This window comes from Folsomia candida, unplaced genomic scaffold (genome assembly GCF_002217175.1).
Source record: "Folsomia candida strain VU population unplaced genomic scaffold, ASM221717v1 Fcan01_Sc004, whole genome shotgun sequence".
NCBI lineage: Eukaryota > Metazoa > Arthropoda > Collembola > Entomobryomorpha > Isotomidae > Folsomia > Folsomia candida.
The window spans coordinates 7,165,520-7,178,874 of record NW_019091196.1 but is presented as its reverse complement, the minus strand read 5'-3'; the positions used below and the strand labels follow the sequence as shown (position 1 = coordinate 7,178,874).

General features: G+C 36.8%; 1 protein-coding gene and 1 long non-coding RNA gene across 9 annotated transcripts in view; one reads left to right on the top strand and one right to left on the bottom strand.

The window, feature by feature from the left end:
- LOC110849570 (RNA binding protein fox-1 homolog 1-like) overlaps positions 1-13,355 on the bottom strand; it is a 55,577-nt gene that overhangs the window by 7,054 nt on the left and 35,168 nt on the right. For 5 of the 8 annotated variants that reach the window (XM_035851178.1, XM_022097003.2, XM_035851176.1 and 2 more), the window contains exons 4-8: positions 12,941-12,994; positions 10,851-10,887; positions 7,888-7,943; positions 4,725-4,785; positions 1,750-1,945 (exon numbers count right to left, since the gene is read on the bottom strand). In XM_035851178.1, coding sequence (XP_035707071.1) covers positions 1,750-1,945; positions 4,725-4,785; positions 7,888-7,943; positions 10,851-10,887; positions 12,941-12,994 — 404 coding nt within the window. Of the gene's footprint in view, positions 1-1,749; positions 1,946-4,250; positions 4,375-4,724; positions 4,786-7,887; positions 7,944-10,850; positions 10,888-12,940; positions 12,995-13,355 lie in introns of all 8 variants that reach the window. The other 3 variants (XM_035851177.1, XM_035851179.1, XM_035851180.1) reach the window with 2 other exon arrangements.
- On the top strand, positions 6,394-7,103 carry LOC118435310. Its single transcript, XR_004834680.1, has 3 exons — positions 6,394-6,611; positions 6,703-6,848; positions 6,923-7,103. It is a non-coding gene; the product is annotated as an uncharacterized LOC118435310 (long non-coding RNA).

Sequence of the window (13,355 nt, the reverse complement as noted above, 5' to 3'; positions counted from 1 at the left end):
TAACTTTATTGCCCAACCTTCCGGTGGCCTGACCGTGCTATGCACTCCCGTGCTCACTCTTGTGAAATGAAATATAATAGACTACAGAGTCAACATTTGTATGGAATTCCTCCACTAACAAATAATCCTTTTTTTATTACATGGAAAAGAAGGAGGAGGAGGAGATGGAGGGGGCAAAATCTAACTTTGCTTCAACAACTTTCATACTTGAATTGTTTCATTTCATCCGACCAACACTAAAACTATCAGAACAAGTTTACTTTTTCATTTTGCATAATATTCATTCCTCGTAAGCATTATTATTGCCAAAATATATTATTCCTCGCTCAAAATTTCCCCTATTACCTTTTCACATCTTTGTAGGCAGATATAACTTAACTGCTTTCTTGTAATAAAATATGCCCAACTTTCACTTCCATTATATCCGCTTCTCCACTCCTGGGGAACTTTGATGTACTAAATCCTTACAGTAATTTGGACAATATTAATATTCCAACGGATGCATATGTAGATAGAAAGTCGTCAGTCTATACGATCATAAACCTACAATACGACTACTAGACCGGTACATACACAGCGGGACGGATAGAGAGACAGACAATCGATTTATATTTTGTATTATTTCACTACTATGGAAAGAGGGAAAGAAAGAGGAAAAAGAAAACTTTTGAGCAACAAAACTTGTTCACTTTCTCAAGTCCTTTTTGCCCCAAAGTAATATCTACGCCATGGCACTTTCTCTCTATGTGAACGTACAATAGAATGGCATACAATATGTGCATGTGCGCTTTCCCAGCTGCAGCTTTGTTCCCAACTCCCTTGCTCCCATCCATTTCGTGGCACGTCAATCTGTTCTCTTATCCCTTAGAATGGGAGTACCAATAGAGAAAGAGAGAGGTGGTGGATCTGATTTTCTAACCTTAACCATAAATGTGCATATGTATATACATATATGGCAATAAGCCATTTCCCCCCGAGATTGTCAGATTGGGATTTTCTCCTCGCACTTTCCATACGCTCTCATCTACTTTCACTTTCAATTTCCATGTTCTCTTATATTCATCCAAAAACCAAGAAAAAATAGAACCAAATGGCATAATATACGTATCATTTCGTTATTCATTCTTCTTGCACGCAGCAGCAGCAGGTTACAGTTCTCACTTTTTATGCACGTATTTTTCCTTTATTCTGATCGGATTTGCTTTTAAATCCAGAAAGCAAAACGTTGTTTCACAGAAATGGAAAACACTTTCTGGCTTTTTATTGTATTTGCGCATGAATTACTATGCACAGAAACATACACTCTTCAATGGGACAAATATACGTCCAAAGATCATATAATGCATGCAACAAATTCGATTAATAACACGAAGGAATGTGATTATGTCATGCGATACAAGCCTTCATCATCGTAAATCAAAATCATGCTTTATAAATATACGGAATTTTCATAACTGCACATTCCTCATATAAAATTGTCAACGGACAGCTAACAAGTACATGTTATTTTTACTCCACAACATATTCGGTCACAACTAACGCAACAACCAACATAACCTGTCAGTATAAGTGTGATCAATAACACTGACCAACAACAATACCGCGTGTATGTGTGTGAACATCAAAACAACTACATACATGGTTTGCAAAACTACTACGATATAAATAGATACATAGATAAGTAAGTAAGTGGTGTGCATGTACATACACAATTTCAAGTAATTCAAACATTGCAAAACTATTACTTACGGAGCAAGTCCATGCAACCCCGCTGCAGCAGCATTGAGATTGAGTGAAGACTGACGGGCCAAAGCTGCCGCCGCGATCGCGGCTGCAGAACTATTAGCGCCAACCAATTGAGATTGGTGACCGGCAGGGCCGACCCCTGCAAGTCGGTGACTCAGACCCCGTTGTAACATGGCGGCTCCACGCATCGCTCCCACAACTGGAGGAGTAGTTCAAAGTTTTCGTGCAAAGTGAAAGCAAGAGAGAAGAAAGGTTTGTATATACGGTCAGTAAGTGCATGTAGTTTCAGTTTGAGGAGGGATACATATCATGGTTGTAAATATACGAGAAACAAACAAACGTGTAGGGAAAGTAATTCAAAAGGATTCAAACACTCAAGTGTTGGAATGTGTGAAAAGAAGGGCGTGGAATGTGAATATTGCAGGTACAGTGGTGAGTTATATAAATATTGCAAAATAGTTGATTTGACAAAGGAACGGGAGTAATAATAAATGAATAATAAGAGAGACAAAGCCAATTAATGAATGAAGGAGGAGGTGGGTTGGTTGGTGTCAAGTGAAAGTGCGACAAATGAAAGTGTGGGTGGTGTTGGTGTCACAAAATTGTATTGTTGACAGACACAATGATATATATTTGTGGTGGCGAGAGAGAGAGGGTCGTCCCAGGAGGAGTGCGGTGAGAGTGATCCGCAGCAGTCGTTGAGGTTGACAGAGAGTTGACAGTGGCGTGGACATACAGGTGAGGGAAGATTTTCCAAACACAAACATAAAATAAAACAAAAAAAGAAAACAGCACTTTAGTCTTTGCTCAATACAATATTTGTTACATTATCATTGTCATACATAAGCTCATTGATATGTACTAAGTGAAAGTAATAATAAAGGAAAGCAAAAATTCATACAACAATCAAGAAAAGTTGTTATAAATACGTGGTAGCAAAATGTAATTTGTGAAACGCTTATTTTTATTTGAACACGTAATAAATAAGATTTGTTCCATCCATTCCAATATCAGCAACTTTTAACATTAAAATCATCCTTCAGGCAGAGAGAGGCAGTACACATTTTTATACATTTTATATAAAAACGAATTCAGTCAAATCAAAAATGCAATGCTCGCCGTCATCGGCAAAAGTCATACGAACGAACACAAGCAGCAAAGCAATTCGCATTCCGCATTACAAAACATTATTATCATCATCAAAAGATATATTGCAAAAATGTAGAGGTTCGAGAAATAGAGAGAGAGAAAAAAAATAGATGGATGGCAAGCCACGGGGGGATTCGAATTGAAATCGAAATTAGAATCACCTACTTCTCGACTAACACACAAGTTACTACTACATATTTACTACTACCGACCGTAGTCAGTGCTGAACAACTCAACAATCATGTTCGCATCATGACCCGACTTTTATGCCATCGATCCGAGAGAATACAAAGACATCCATCCATCCAACCACCAATCTACTACGATATTTACTGCCAAATGAAACCGTTTCCTGACTTGTCTACTCTGTCCCGAAGCAAAAGTAATAAACCACCAAAAGTTCGACAACTCCATGTAAAGGGTACTGGTCGCGTTTTCTGCTGAATTTTGAGTATGTACATACCTACATATAAGATGAGTAGGAGTAGGAAGAGGAGAAAATGGCTAAAATGAATCATCTAATATCTCTAATGAATCTTTCTGCCTGAGAAAATGGTGCCCTAAGGGAAACAAATAGTTTCATTATCTTTCTCTCTTCTCTTCTACTACAATTACGAAATAGTACGGTTCTCACGAGCCGAGAGAGAAAGCTTACTTTCAATTACAGAATCATCTCATAGCTTTCACCATTTCCGAAATGAGACGACCCTTATCGGACGAATTTGATGCCAGAGGTGGTGGATACGTATCTTTACACTTTGAACTTACTTGCACGGGATCATCTCAGTAGCCTCAATCATTATTACCGTATATATTCTCATCATTATCAGACGAGTAAGTTGGCTAAATAAGTTTTACACTCTCTCCACTGACCACTTCTATAGCATACTTAACAACCAGTACCACGTCCTAAAACTAAAATACATAAGCTCATGAGCTACAGAGGAGAAAAAAGTTTTATTTTCACAGCAGACTTTCTTATTTATTTCTTGAAAACTCCCAAGTAACTTGTAAATGAACCTGGTAAACACACTCTCAGCAACTCCCACGAGACAGTAGTGACGAAGGCAGAGAGTAATAACATATTTCACTCCGTGTGTGGCTTAAAGGTTCTCGACCAACCAGCGTCCTCCTTGTCGTCGTCAACTTTCACCACATCCCATGAATTTCTTATTTACAACTCTCCTTCCTTCCCTGACTGGCAAACAAGAACTTATCAACTAAATAGTTTACAATCTCTCTGTGTGTCCTGCTCCTGTCCCTCTTCTTCATCGTCTTCACTAACTGACTGACTAACTAATACTGTCACGTTCGTGTCCTGTTTCCAATTAATCCTATCTTAACACAGAGCTTACCTTCGTCTCACAGGCCTTGAAGCCAAAACTAAAGGGCTTGTCGACAGAGGGGTTGCAGCCGCTGCTGCATGAGCATGAGCCGGGGTGATCCATGAAGACCAAGGAAGCTGAGGTAATCTTACACCTGCAGATTGGTAGGTTACGAGAGTATATAGGAAAAGATCTCCGTAATGAATAAAGCATTCAAAGCAGCGACAAGCAAGCCGTATTGTTAAAAGCTAATTATGTCTCGATCTGATGTGAGGTTACTATAAATATCACATGAATAAATTGAAATGTCAACTCTACTAGACTACGTTTACATTTAATTTAATCAACGTGGGGTCGCTTTCACCACGACGACCCACAACTACCCACTAGCAATTTTGATTTGACTGATCCCTTTGGTAAGTAAGTAGAGTTCGTTGTTTTGTTACAAAATACGCTTAAATTTAAGGTATGACGTAAATAAAATAGGAAAATCAGCCTTCTTACCGTTCGCAATTCCAGCTGCTAATGGCTTCTTCGTCTGTACTCGTGCCGTGGCATTGTTGACCTATACGTTTTCGTTCACACACAAAAAAACTATTAGATAATGACCTTCCATTAAATACACAGACACATCACAACTTAACATAATGATAATAATAATATCATGCTTCATTTACAGAACAAAGACAGTATTTTCAAAGTGACAGGTGGAGCAAACCACAATAAATTGCGACTAATGCTAGTTTGTAGAGAAAGAGAGAGAGAGAGAGAGGTACAATAAATAGGTAAGTAATAATAATACACGTGATAATCTTTTACACTCAAAAAAGTCGGTTCACATTCCGGATTTTCTCCCACAACCAATAATAAGAATAACTTTGCGTATTGTTTTTGCAGTACAAAAGTTATTGCTTGAAAAGAAATAATGCAGACAATAGTTAATAATTTTTCAAACCATTCTCATTCTTGCGGCCCATATATTTTCATTCTCTTTCTAGTAGTAAAAAGATACATACATTTAATTATAGAGTTTTTTTTTACTACGGCACGACTGGAAATACAAATTAATTTAATGTTAATAATAATAATAATCCTACACATGCAACAAAAAACATTCAATCAAGCGCAAACATTCTTGCAGATAAATCAGCACAGGCAGTATCTCTGTTTTTGTTAAGTAATTACTACGCCAAACATAAATCCCGTCCAGTTCGACTTCAGCATCCCCGGAAGAGAGAGAGAGAAAGTTGTTGCTCGCAAAAAAAAACAGTCAGATGAAAGCAAAGCCCAATAGAATCTATGCTAACCAACCACATCGAGAGTGTGTGTGCCAAGTCAAAATAAATAAAAAATTGCAAAAAACTAATAAAACTTCTACACTGTGTATAACAAAAAGGAGCACAATGTTGGTTTTGAATCAGTATTGCGAGAATGCACGCAAGCTTATCTAAAACTCTCGTCATCATCATCATCCCAATTCCAAAAATGCCCATTCGTTCCAGTCAACTTATCAAAGAAGCCCAATCGCTTTTGCTTGCACTGAGAATTGCGGTGATGCCACGGCCAATACATTACATTACTCAAGACTCAATTGATAAAGCCTACATACTCCATACGAGGGTGGAAAGTATATATAAATCCATCCACACACGGTGCAGCCAGGAACAGACAGAAGATATCGATTTGTTTTGATCTGGGATGAGTAGACTTACACAAAATGAATCATCTATCCATCTTCAAAGGAGCTGATTTTTCTTTTCAGCATTCTCAACTACCCCCAACCAGCCCCCCTCTCTCGCAGACCACACGATGAGCAATCCATCCATCCAAATCCAATAATCCCAAAAAGACAGGACTCTTGGGCGAATTATCATGCATTTGATTTCATGTTGCCGGCCCGTGGCTGCTGCATATGTGCTTATCCAGCAGGAGAATGATTTACTTTCAAAGCTCCAATTGATAGCAGTTGTTGTTGTGGATTGTGGAGGATGATGATGTTGTTCATCTCATGTCGTGGGTGGTGGTGGTGGTTGTGGTAGATTGACGATTCTGCTCCTGCTGGCTGGTGAAACATGACGACCACTCCAAAGGATAGCCTCTGACCTGGTTGCACAATTCATACATGTGACGCCGTTTGAACTTTTAAATCCACTTTGTCCTCCTGTTTCTATTTTGTTCCATCATACATATCATCATCAAAAAGAGATCACTCATTGGTGAATTACATTTCATTCTGGCTTTGACTCATCTCTCTCTCTGTTGCTGATTTACTATTTCTTTGATAAATTATATACACCACCATTAATTCTACACAGGGCTGTGGATGAGCTGAATAAATGGTTCTGCTGCCTGGTCTCCAATAATACAGAGATGTCAAAGGAAATCAGGGCGGTAAACAACATGAAACGATAATTATACCAGGATCATCACTATGCCATGAATATAAATCTTTACTTACACCGTATAATACATATGAACACAGGTCTCTCTTTTGGCAATGCATATTAAGGGAGTTCAAGAGATTAAAATTCAGACAAGGAATCAACAAGAGGTCGCATCGTGTCAAGAATATGGAAATTATAAAGTAAAAATCAAGTGAAGAGACTACATATATAAAATGATGGATAGGTATGTACATCAAGGAAATAAGTACTTCTTGTACCGAGAATTTGACATAAAACACCTATATTTCTTGAATGCAGTAAAAAGAAGAGACATACAGAGACCACTAAAAATGGATTTAACATCATCATCACACCTTTTTTGTGCGAGAAGGCTTTACAGGAAATATAACGCATCATAACTCCGTCATTTTTTAAGAAGCAGTGGTAGCACAACACATTAACAACCAGTAGTAGTAATAATAAATATATTACAAAAGCACTTATTATTATTATTATTATTATGTACAATCATACAGCCAGCTTAATATTATTATTATAGCATTCTCAGCAATATTAGCGATAAAATACATTCCAAGTTTTAATAAAGCACGACAGGCAATCAAATTAAGAACAAAAAAACATTCCGTAATATATAGATGGTAACTCCAGTAAAATTTCATTCCTACCCAAGAATAAAGAAAGAGTCAGATTTTTTGTTGGGCGTGCTGACTAGTTAAAAATGAAGAAAATCTTTCCATCCTTCTACCAAGAAAGAGAAAGTTGTAAAGGTGACTTGACTAACACTTGAATAGTTTATTAGAAATAAAATTGTCATAAACTTTGGCATATAAATTTTTTGGTGTCGAAAAATTTTTACTTGACAATGAAAACACTAGTTAATCAATCATTCATTCAGTCACTTGTGGCCACCACAACTTTTTTAACACGCATACATACACACGTCACCAAAATCGCATACAAAACTGGACTAATTTATCGACTCGTATGACAAAATGTATGTATGTAATTGTGATTGTCTCATTAACAACATATTGTTCCTTATATTTATGTAAGATAACGTATCATCATACAAAGTAGCATTAGTCTGATCAAAGCTCTGAGTGGCATTTTAATTGTGAGTTTACTCCAGAAAATAATAATTTCAAGAGAAAGAACTGAAATGAAATGAGAAGAAGAACAAGATAGACGTGAAGAAAAGTAATGAAGAAGTAGTAAGTATATTATTATAGTAAGTAATAATAAATTCTGGAGAACATGCACACCTCAATTTTTCTCCCTTCTACCACGGTGCCATGTAATTTTTCGCGTGCTCGGTCCGCTAGGGAAAAAAGAGATTAGTATCGGTTGCAGTACTATTGTCATTCGAAAATAAACATGTCCATTAATATTGAGAAAACTACTTGAGTATGGCGGATGGAGAAATTTTTTCATAAACTACATTAAATTATCGTAAAAATGACATTAACAATAAATTTTTAGACTAAACCCAAGTCCTACAAAACCTCATTGAAATGTTGCTACCGTTTCTACAGTATGACCTCTTCTGGGGCCTTAATCCCAAGTTGGATTCATGTAACATGAAAATATCACATTTTTCATACAGAAAAGAAAAATTAAATTGCACAACTTTTGCGTCAAAATGCATGCCATTTTTTAAATGATTTAATTCACGGTGGTGTGACGGCGATATACCACGTTCCTTATTCTATACCGCTGGAAGGAAGAGCTTGATGACATCACATCTGTTATTCTGACGCGTTTTTGTAAGCAGCACAATAAAAATGGAGGGTGTAACGAAATCCAAGAAAGGATGTACTATTTTACTAACAGGTAATGGCAAATTTAAACGTAAGGTACAATTATACTTATACGAGATTACACCTTTGTAATTTATAAGTTAATTTATAATTTATAATAACAAAACAAAATGAAATTGTTTTAAAGGTTTGGCCAAATCAGGAAAAACTAATATTTCCAACCGTTTGACACAATTTCTGGAATCGAAGGATGTCGCCGTTCAACAACTAGATGGAAAAAAATTACGCTCTGGATTATGTAGTCAATTGGATTTTGATAAGCCAGAAGATAGGTCAAATTTTGTACATTTAACAAGTGAATGTGCCAAACTTTTCACTGACAAGGGGTTCATCACCATCATATCAATTGTAGCTCCTCTGTCTAAGGTAAATTAATGAGCTGGTGGTGATGGATATTTATCACTTAGATAGAACATCAATTTGACAATTTATTCTAGGATAGGGAAAATGCACGAGCATCCCATAATAATGATGATTTGGCTTTTCTTGAAATTTTTGTTGATAAATCGAAAGAAGAATGTGACCGGGAGACTGGGCTTAGTAGAAATGGTAATAAATACAATGTATGTATGAATGCATTTTAAATGTTACTTTGATTTAGTTTTTTATCCCGTTGACGCGGATTATGAGAATCCATCTACACCTGACATCCATCTTATTGCAAATGGAAAAGAGTTCAATGCCATGATTAGGGAAATAGTGTGTACACTTGTCGCGAATGTAATAACTATAATACTTATGCATTTTTGATATGCTATAGAATAAATGCTTAATTAATTTATGATTTTCTATACAACAGAATATTATCCCTCAAAATTTATTGATGCCACCACCACCACCAGCATTTTTACACTCGTCAGTTAGTGACGATGAGATGATAATGGATGAGGATGGACAAGAGGAAATTGATAATGTCCCATTCAGATTGCCAGTCATGGGAAGCTTGCTCCGTGCAATATATGATTGGCTTCTTAATGAAATCAAATCTCGTCTTGGGAGTTCCAATGTCCCTGATAATCTCAATCATCCACTATTTTTTAAAATAATGAATGAATGGGAATCTTGGTTTAAAGACAAGGAGGGTGAAGAACGATTTTATCCTGTCAAAATACCTGTACCCAAGAATCCGATTAACAAAAAAAATCATACTACACCTCCTACACAACATGAGTGGTGGAATTATATTGCTGTTCGGTGGGATGCAAAAACCATCAAATATGAGCAAAATCCCAGATTACACCGATATTTGGGGCAATCCAAATGTAAGAAATGTTGGTCCAACGGAAGTCCATTTTGCAGAAGCCATTCCAAAACAAAACGAGGGATCTTTGGAATATGTCAGGATGTCAATGAACAAACCAAACGATGCAACGTAACCCTGAGCTATGGAGGTGCTTCACTACCCAGTGAATGGTCATCACTTTTAAATAACGGATACTTTAAACAGAATACCCTGCTCCAAACCTACATGACTTCACATCCCCAGCATAATTTCATTCCATTGTATGAAACCTCAATTTCATATGGTAGTGATCTCAAATTCCCTGTTTTCCATACAACCACGGTAGCGAATTTGTATCATATTGTTTATGATCAATTCAAAACCTTACTGATTTCTTACACATTTTAGGTATCCACCTATTTGATTGTGATGTTAAGAAACCAAGAGATTCTAAAGACACAAGCTGAAATTCAACCCCATGTGCTACTCAATCAGCGGTTTGACATGAATTGTGCTATTTTAGATGAAGTGGAGGAAATTTTAGAGGAGAACGGAATTACATTTACTATTAGTGATGAATATGAGAAACCCCCATTGAATTCACCTATGTCTTTAACTTATTGTGATAAGCTACCACGAGTTTACTATGGAATGGAATCTGACAAACTTAATATTGGATTTAAAAACAACACATAGTAATTTCACTCAGTAAGTTAAATGAAATAATGCAATTGCGTAATAATAATAAATCCCTTATTTGTATTCTAGTGGAGAACAATATCTCTCCGATGTCCTCTATCAAACTCCATTAACACTTGCACAATCAGCTTTGGGTAATTTAATTGACAATCATGCAGCAAAAGAATCGTGGACTGATGATCAGAAGGCTCTTCACAAGTTGGTGGAGGATGACTGCAGGAGGAAGGAGTCATTAGGAATTGCAGTTCTCCCAATCTTGTCAATGAAAAAACAAGTCCATAATGGAATCCTAATTATCCCACACAACCAAAGAGCCCATCATTTGCCCACTACTGAAGCTGAGGATAGAGAGTACATGGAAAAAGTGTTTAAATTTCTTGGTGGACGAACTCTGACTATTAATGTCAACCCTTCTAATAATTTGAATTTCCCTCAATTTAAATTTGATTAAACTATAAAAACTTAATATTACAATTGGGTCACTTACCATCAGCAGCAGCAGCGAACGTTACGAAACCAAATCCCTAAAAAGTCATACAAAGTCAGGGAAAATGTGTCAAAGGCAAAGATATATATATCCAATTCATCATTTCAATTTAATATACATACCACGAACGAACGAACGAACACAGATTTATTAGTGGATAAAATAAGGACATATATAATGCCAGAGAAAGTCAAGTAATTAATCTGTGGGTAAAATATTGTGTATAAAAGGGACAAATTTGGATTGGATTGGACAGGGGATTTCACTTTGTTGTTATTGTTCATAAAATATATATACCGTACAAAAAGGAGTTGGTTGGTTGGTTGGTGGTTGGGTTTACCAGCTTATTATTATGAACAAATAGCAAGTATGTATAATACAAGTAAGTCGTAAGGGTAGATTTTACTGCCTCCCCCCTCACCTCATGCAATCAAACATACTATTGTCAAAGACGGGCTATTATATTATTATAGTAATTTGCGCGCATTCGAATTAGCTGCTGGTGTGTGGTGTCATTTCAGTTTTGCGTACAGGTTTTAGAGGACCAATAATAATTTATAGATAGGGATTCACAGGTTATATATGTTAGTGTCATTTCGAGACTGCACATCATAGCCACTATATAAACGCAATAACTCCATTACCATAGCCTTTATATTTTATATTTACGAAAGAGCATGCATGGCAATTTTGCACAAGACGAACGAACGAACGAACGAAGAAGTCAAAAAATTGCAGTGGTCCTGAACATGATTGATGGGTCGTGTACTTTTTAAAACATGTCCCAAACGTAACAAATGAGAAAGATAAATATATACTTTTCCATGATGTTACAGTGGAAATACTGTTTACATTCGTGAATCTAATTTTACTTGCAAAACGGCCATTAAAACACCGATCAAGTTTAATTAATTTAGCCAACACGGATGACGGGGCGTTGGTGATGGAATTGATCAATATGTTTTTCTGCTTGTTGAGCAATTTCCCAACATATGTATTAACTGCATATTCGTTTGATATTTGTTGCGATCGAAGTTTTTGATGAAATGGCATGAACTTATCTGGTATAGCTGGTCATTCTATTTATAAGTATAAGCCCTGTCTCTACTGTTCAAACAAGAGTTTCCAATCTATAGCCAGTATCTGACCACTATGTACTGTAAAAGTCTGTATAAAAAAGAACGAGCAAGGAATAAAGGAAAGAAATCTAGTACGTGAAGGGGTGATTGACGACTATTGAATTAAGTAGCCTCCAAGAAAGAAAAAGTGCACACCACTGCACTGACTGACTAACTACGTATATCCTGATAAAAAGAATTAAGAACGTAAGTGTGTTGTACGAATATCTATCAAAGTCAAGGGACTAAATTGACTCGAATCAAATCAGTGAACGGATGAAGGATCTATCTGTACATGAAAAAAGAGGAAACAAGTGTAGAAATCTTCTCGTCTACTCATCAAGAAGAAGACCGTCCTATCCTTGATCATGAAAACTGATGGCATTTAAGAGGAAAATAAGAATACAAGAAAGTAAATGATTTTTTTTTCGAAACTTGGAATTGATGGAAATATTTCGACAGACGGTCTGACTGAGGAGCTGCCGTCGTCGGCCAGGAGGAGGAGGACGAAATGCGGGCTGTGTGGTGGGTGTGCAAAAAATCCATTTGCTACAACATGATCGATTGCCTTGTCATATCCTCATTCACCCGAGTAACTTGCTTTCACTAAAGGAAGAAACTGTCGGCTCAGGTTTATATACAGACTAGTGCTTTATTTTTTCATGATAACGATGGGATAAAGCACCTTGCTCCTTGCCCCCCGACAACGACGACGACGAGGACGAGTCGACGACTTGTGTGTATCGCAATTCATTTCCAAGATTTGTTATCTAACTAATAAATACCCTTCTGCCTAGAGCCCGTTAAAATAAATGAATATTTATATCGAGCAGAGTCCCTTCATCTTCGTGAAACCCACCCACACACCCACGCCAAAAGGGTGCAAATGTTTAATTATGTGCGCAGTCCTCCTGCTGCAGGGTTATTATCAATCGGATATAGGTACATATTTAATTATTTAAAGGTTCTCACCTTAGACCCTCTTTCGTTAAATATGATCTCCACGTCGAGAATTGGTCCAAATGGCTGTAATAAAAATGAAATGCACAATTTTTCAAAGTGCTACCGTGCTGACGCTGACACTACCTTCTTAATCAACTAAAATCGACCTGCGAGGAAATCATTACGTCTTTGACTGTGTGACATGAAATAAATCGATACAATTTCACGATGACAAGCCTATTTATCTTTTTCATCGACTCAGCAAAACAAGCCGTAACAGCGAAATGCGTAATATTTCACGCCGTTCTTTCTCTTCGTAGAGGTAGAGAAGATACCCTTTCCTCGGTGAAAAAAACGATTACAATTTTTTCGCGTGAAATATTACACTCTCAAGACGATGACTTTCAGTGTAAGTTGTCACCAATAAACAAATCGAATTTTATAC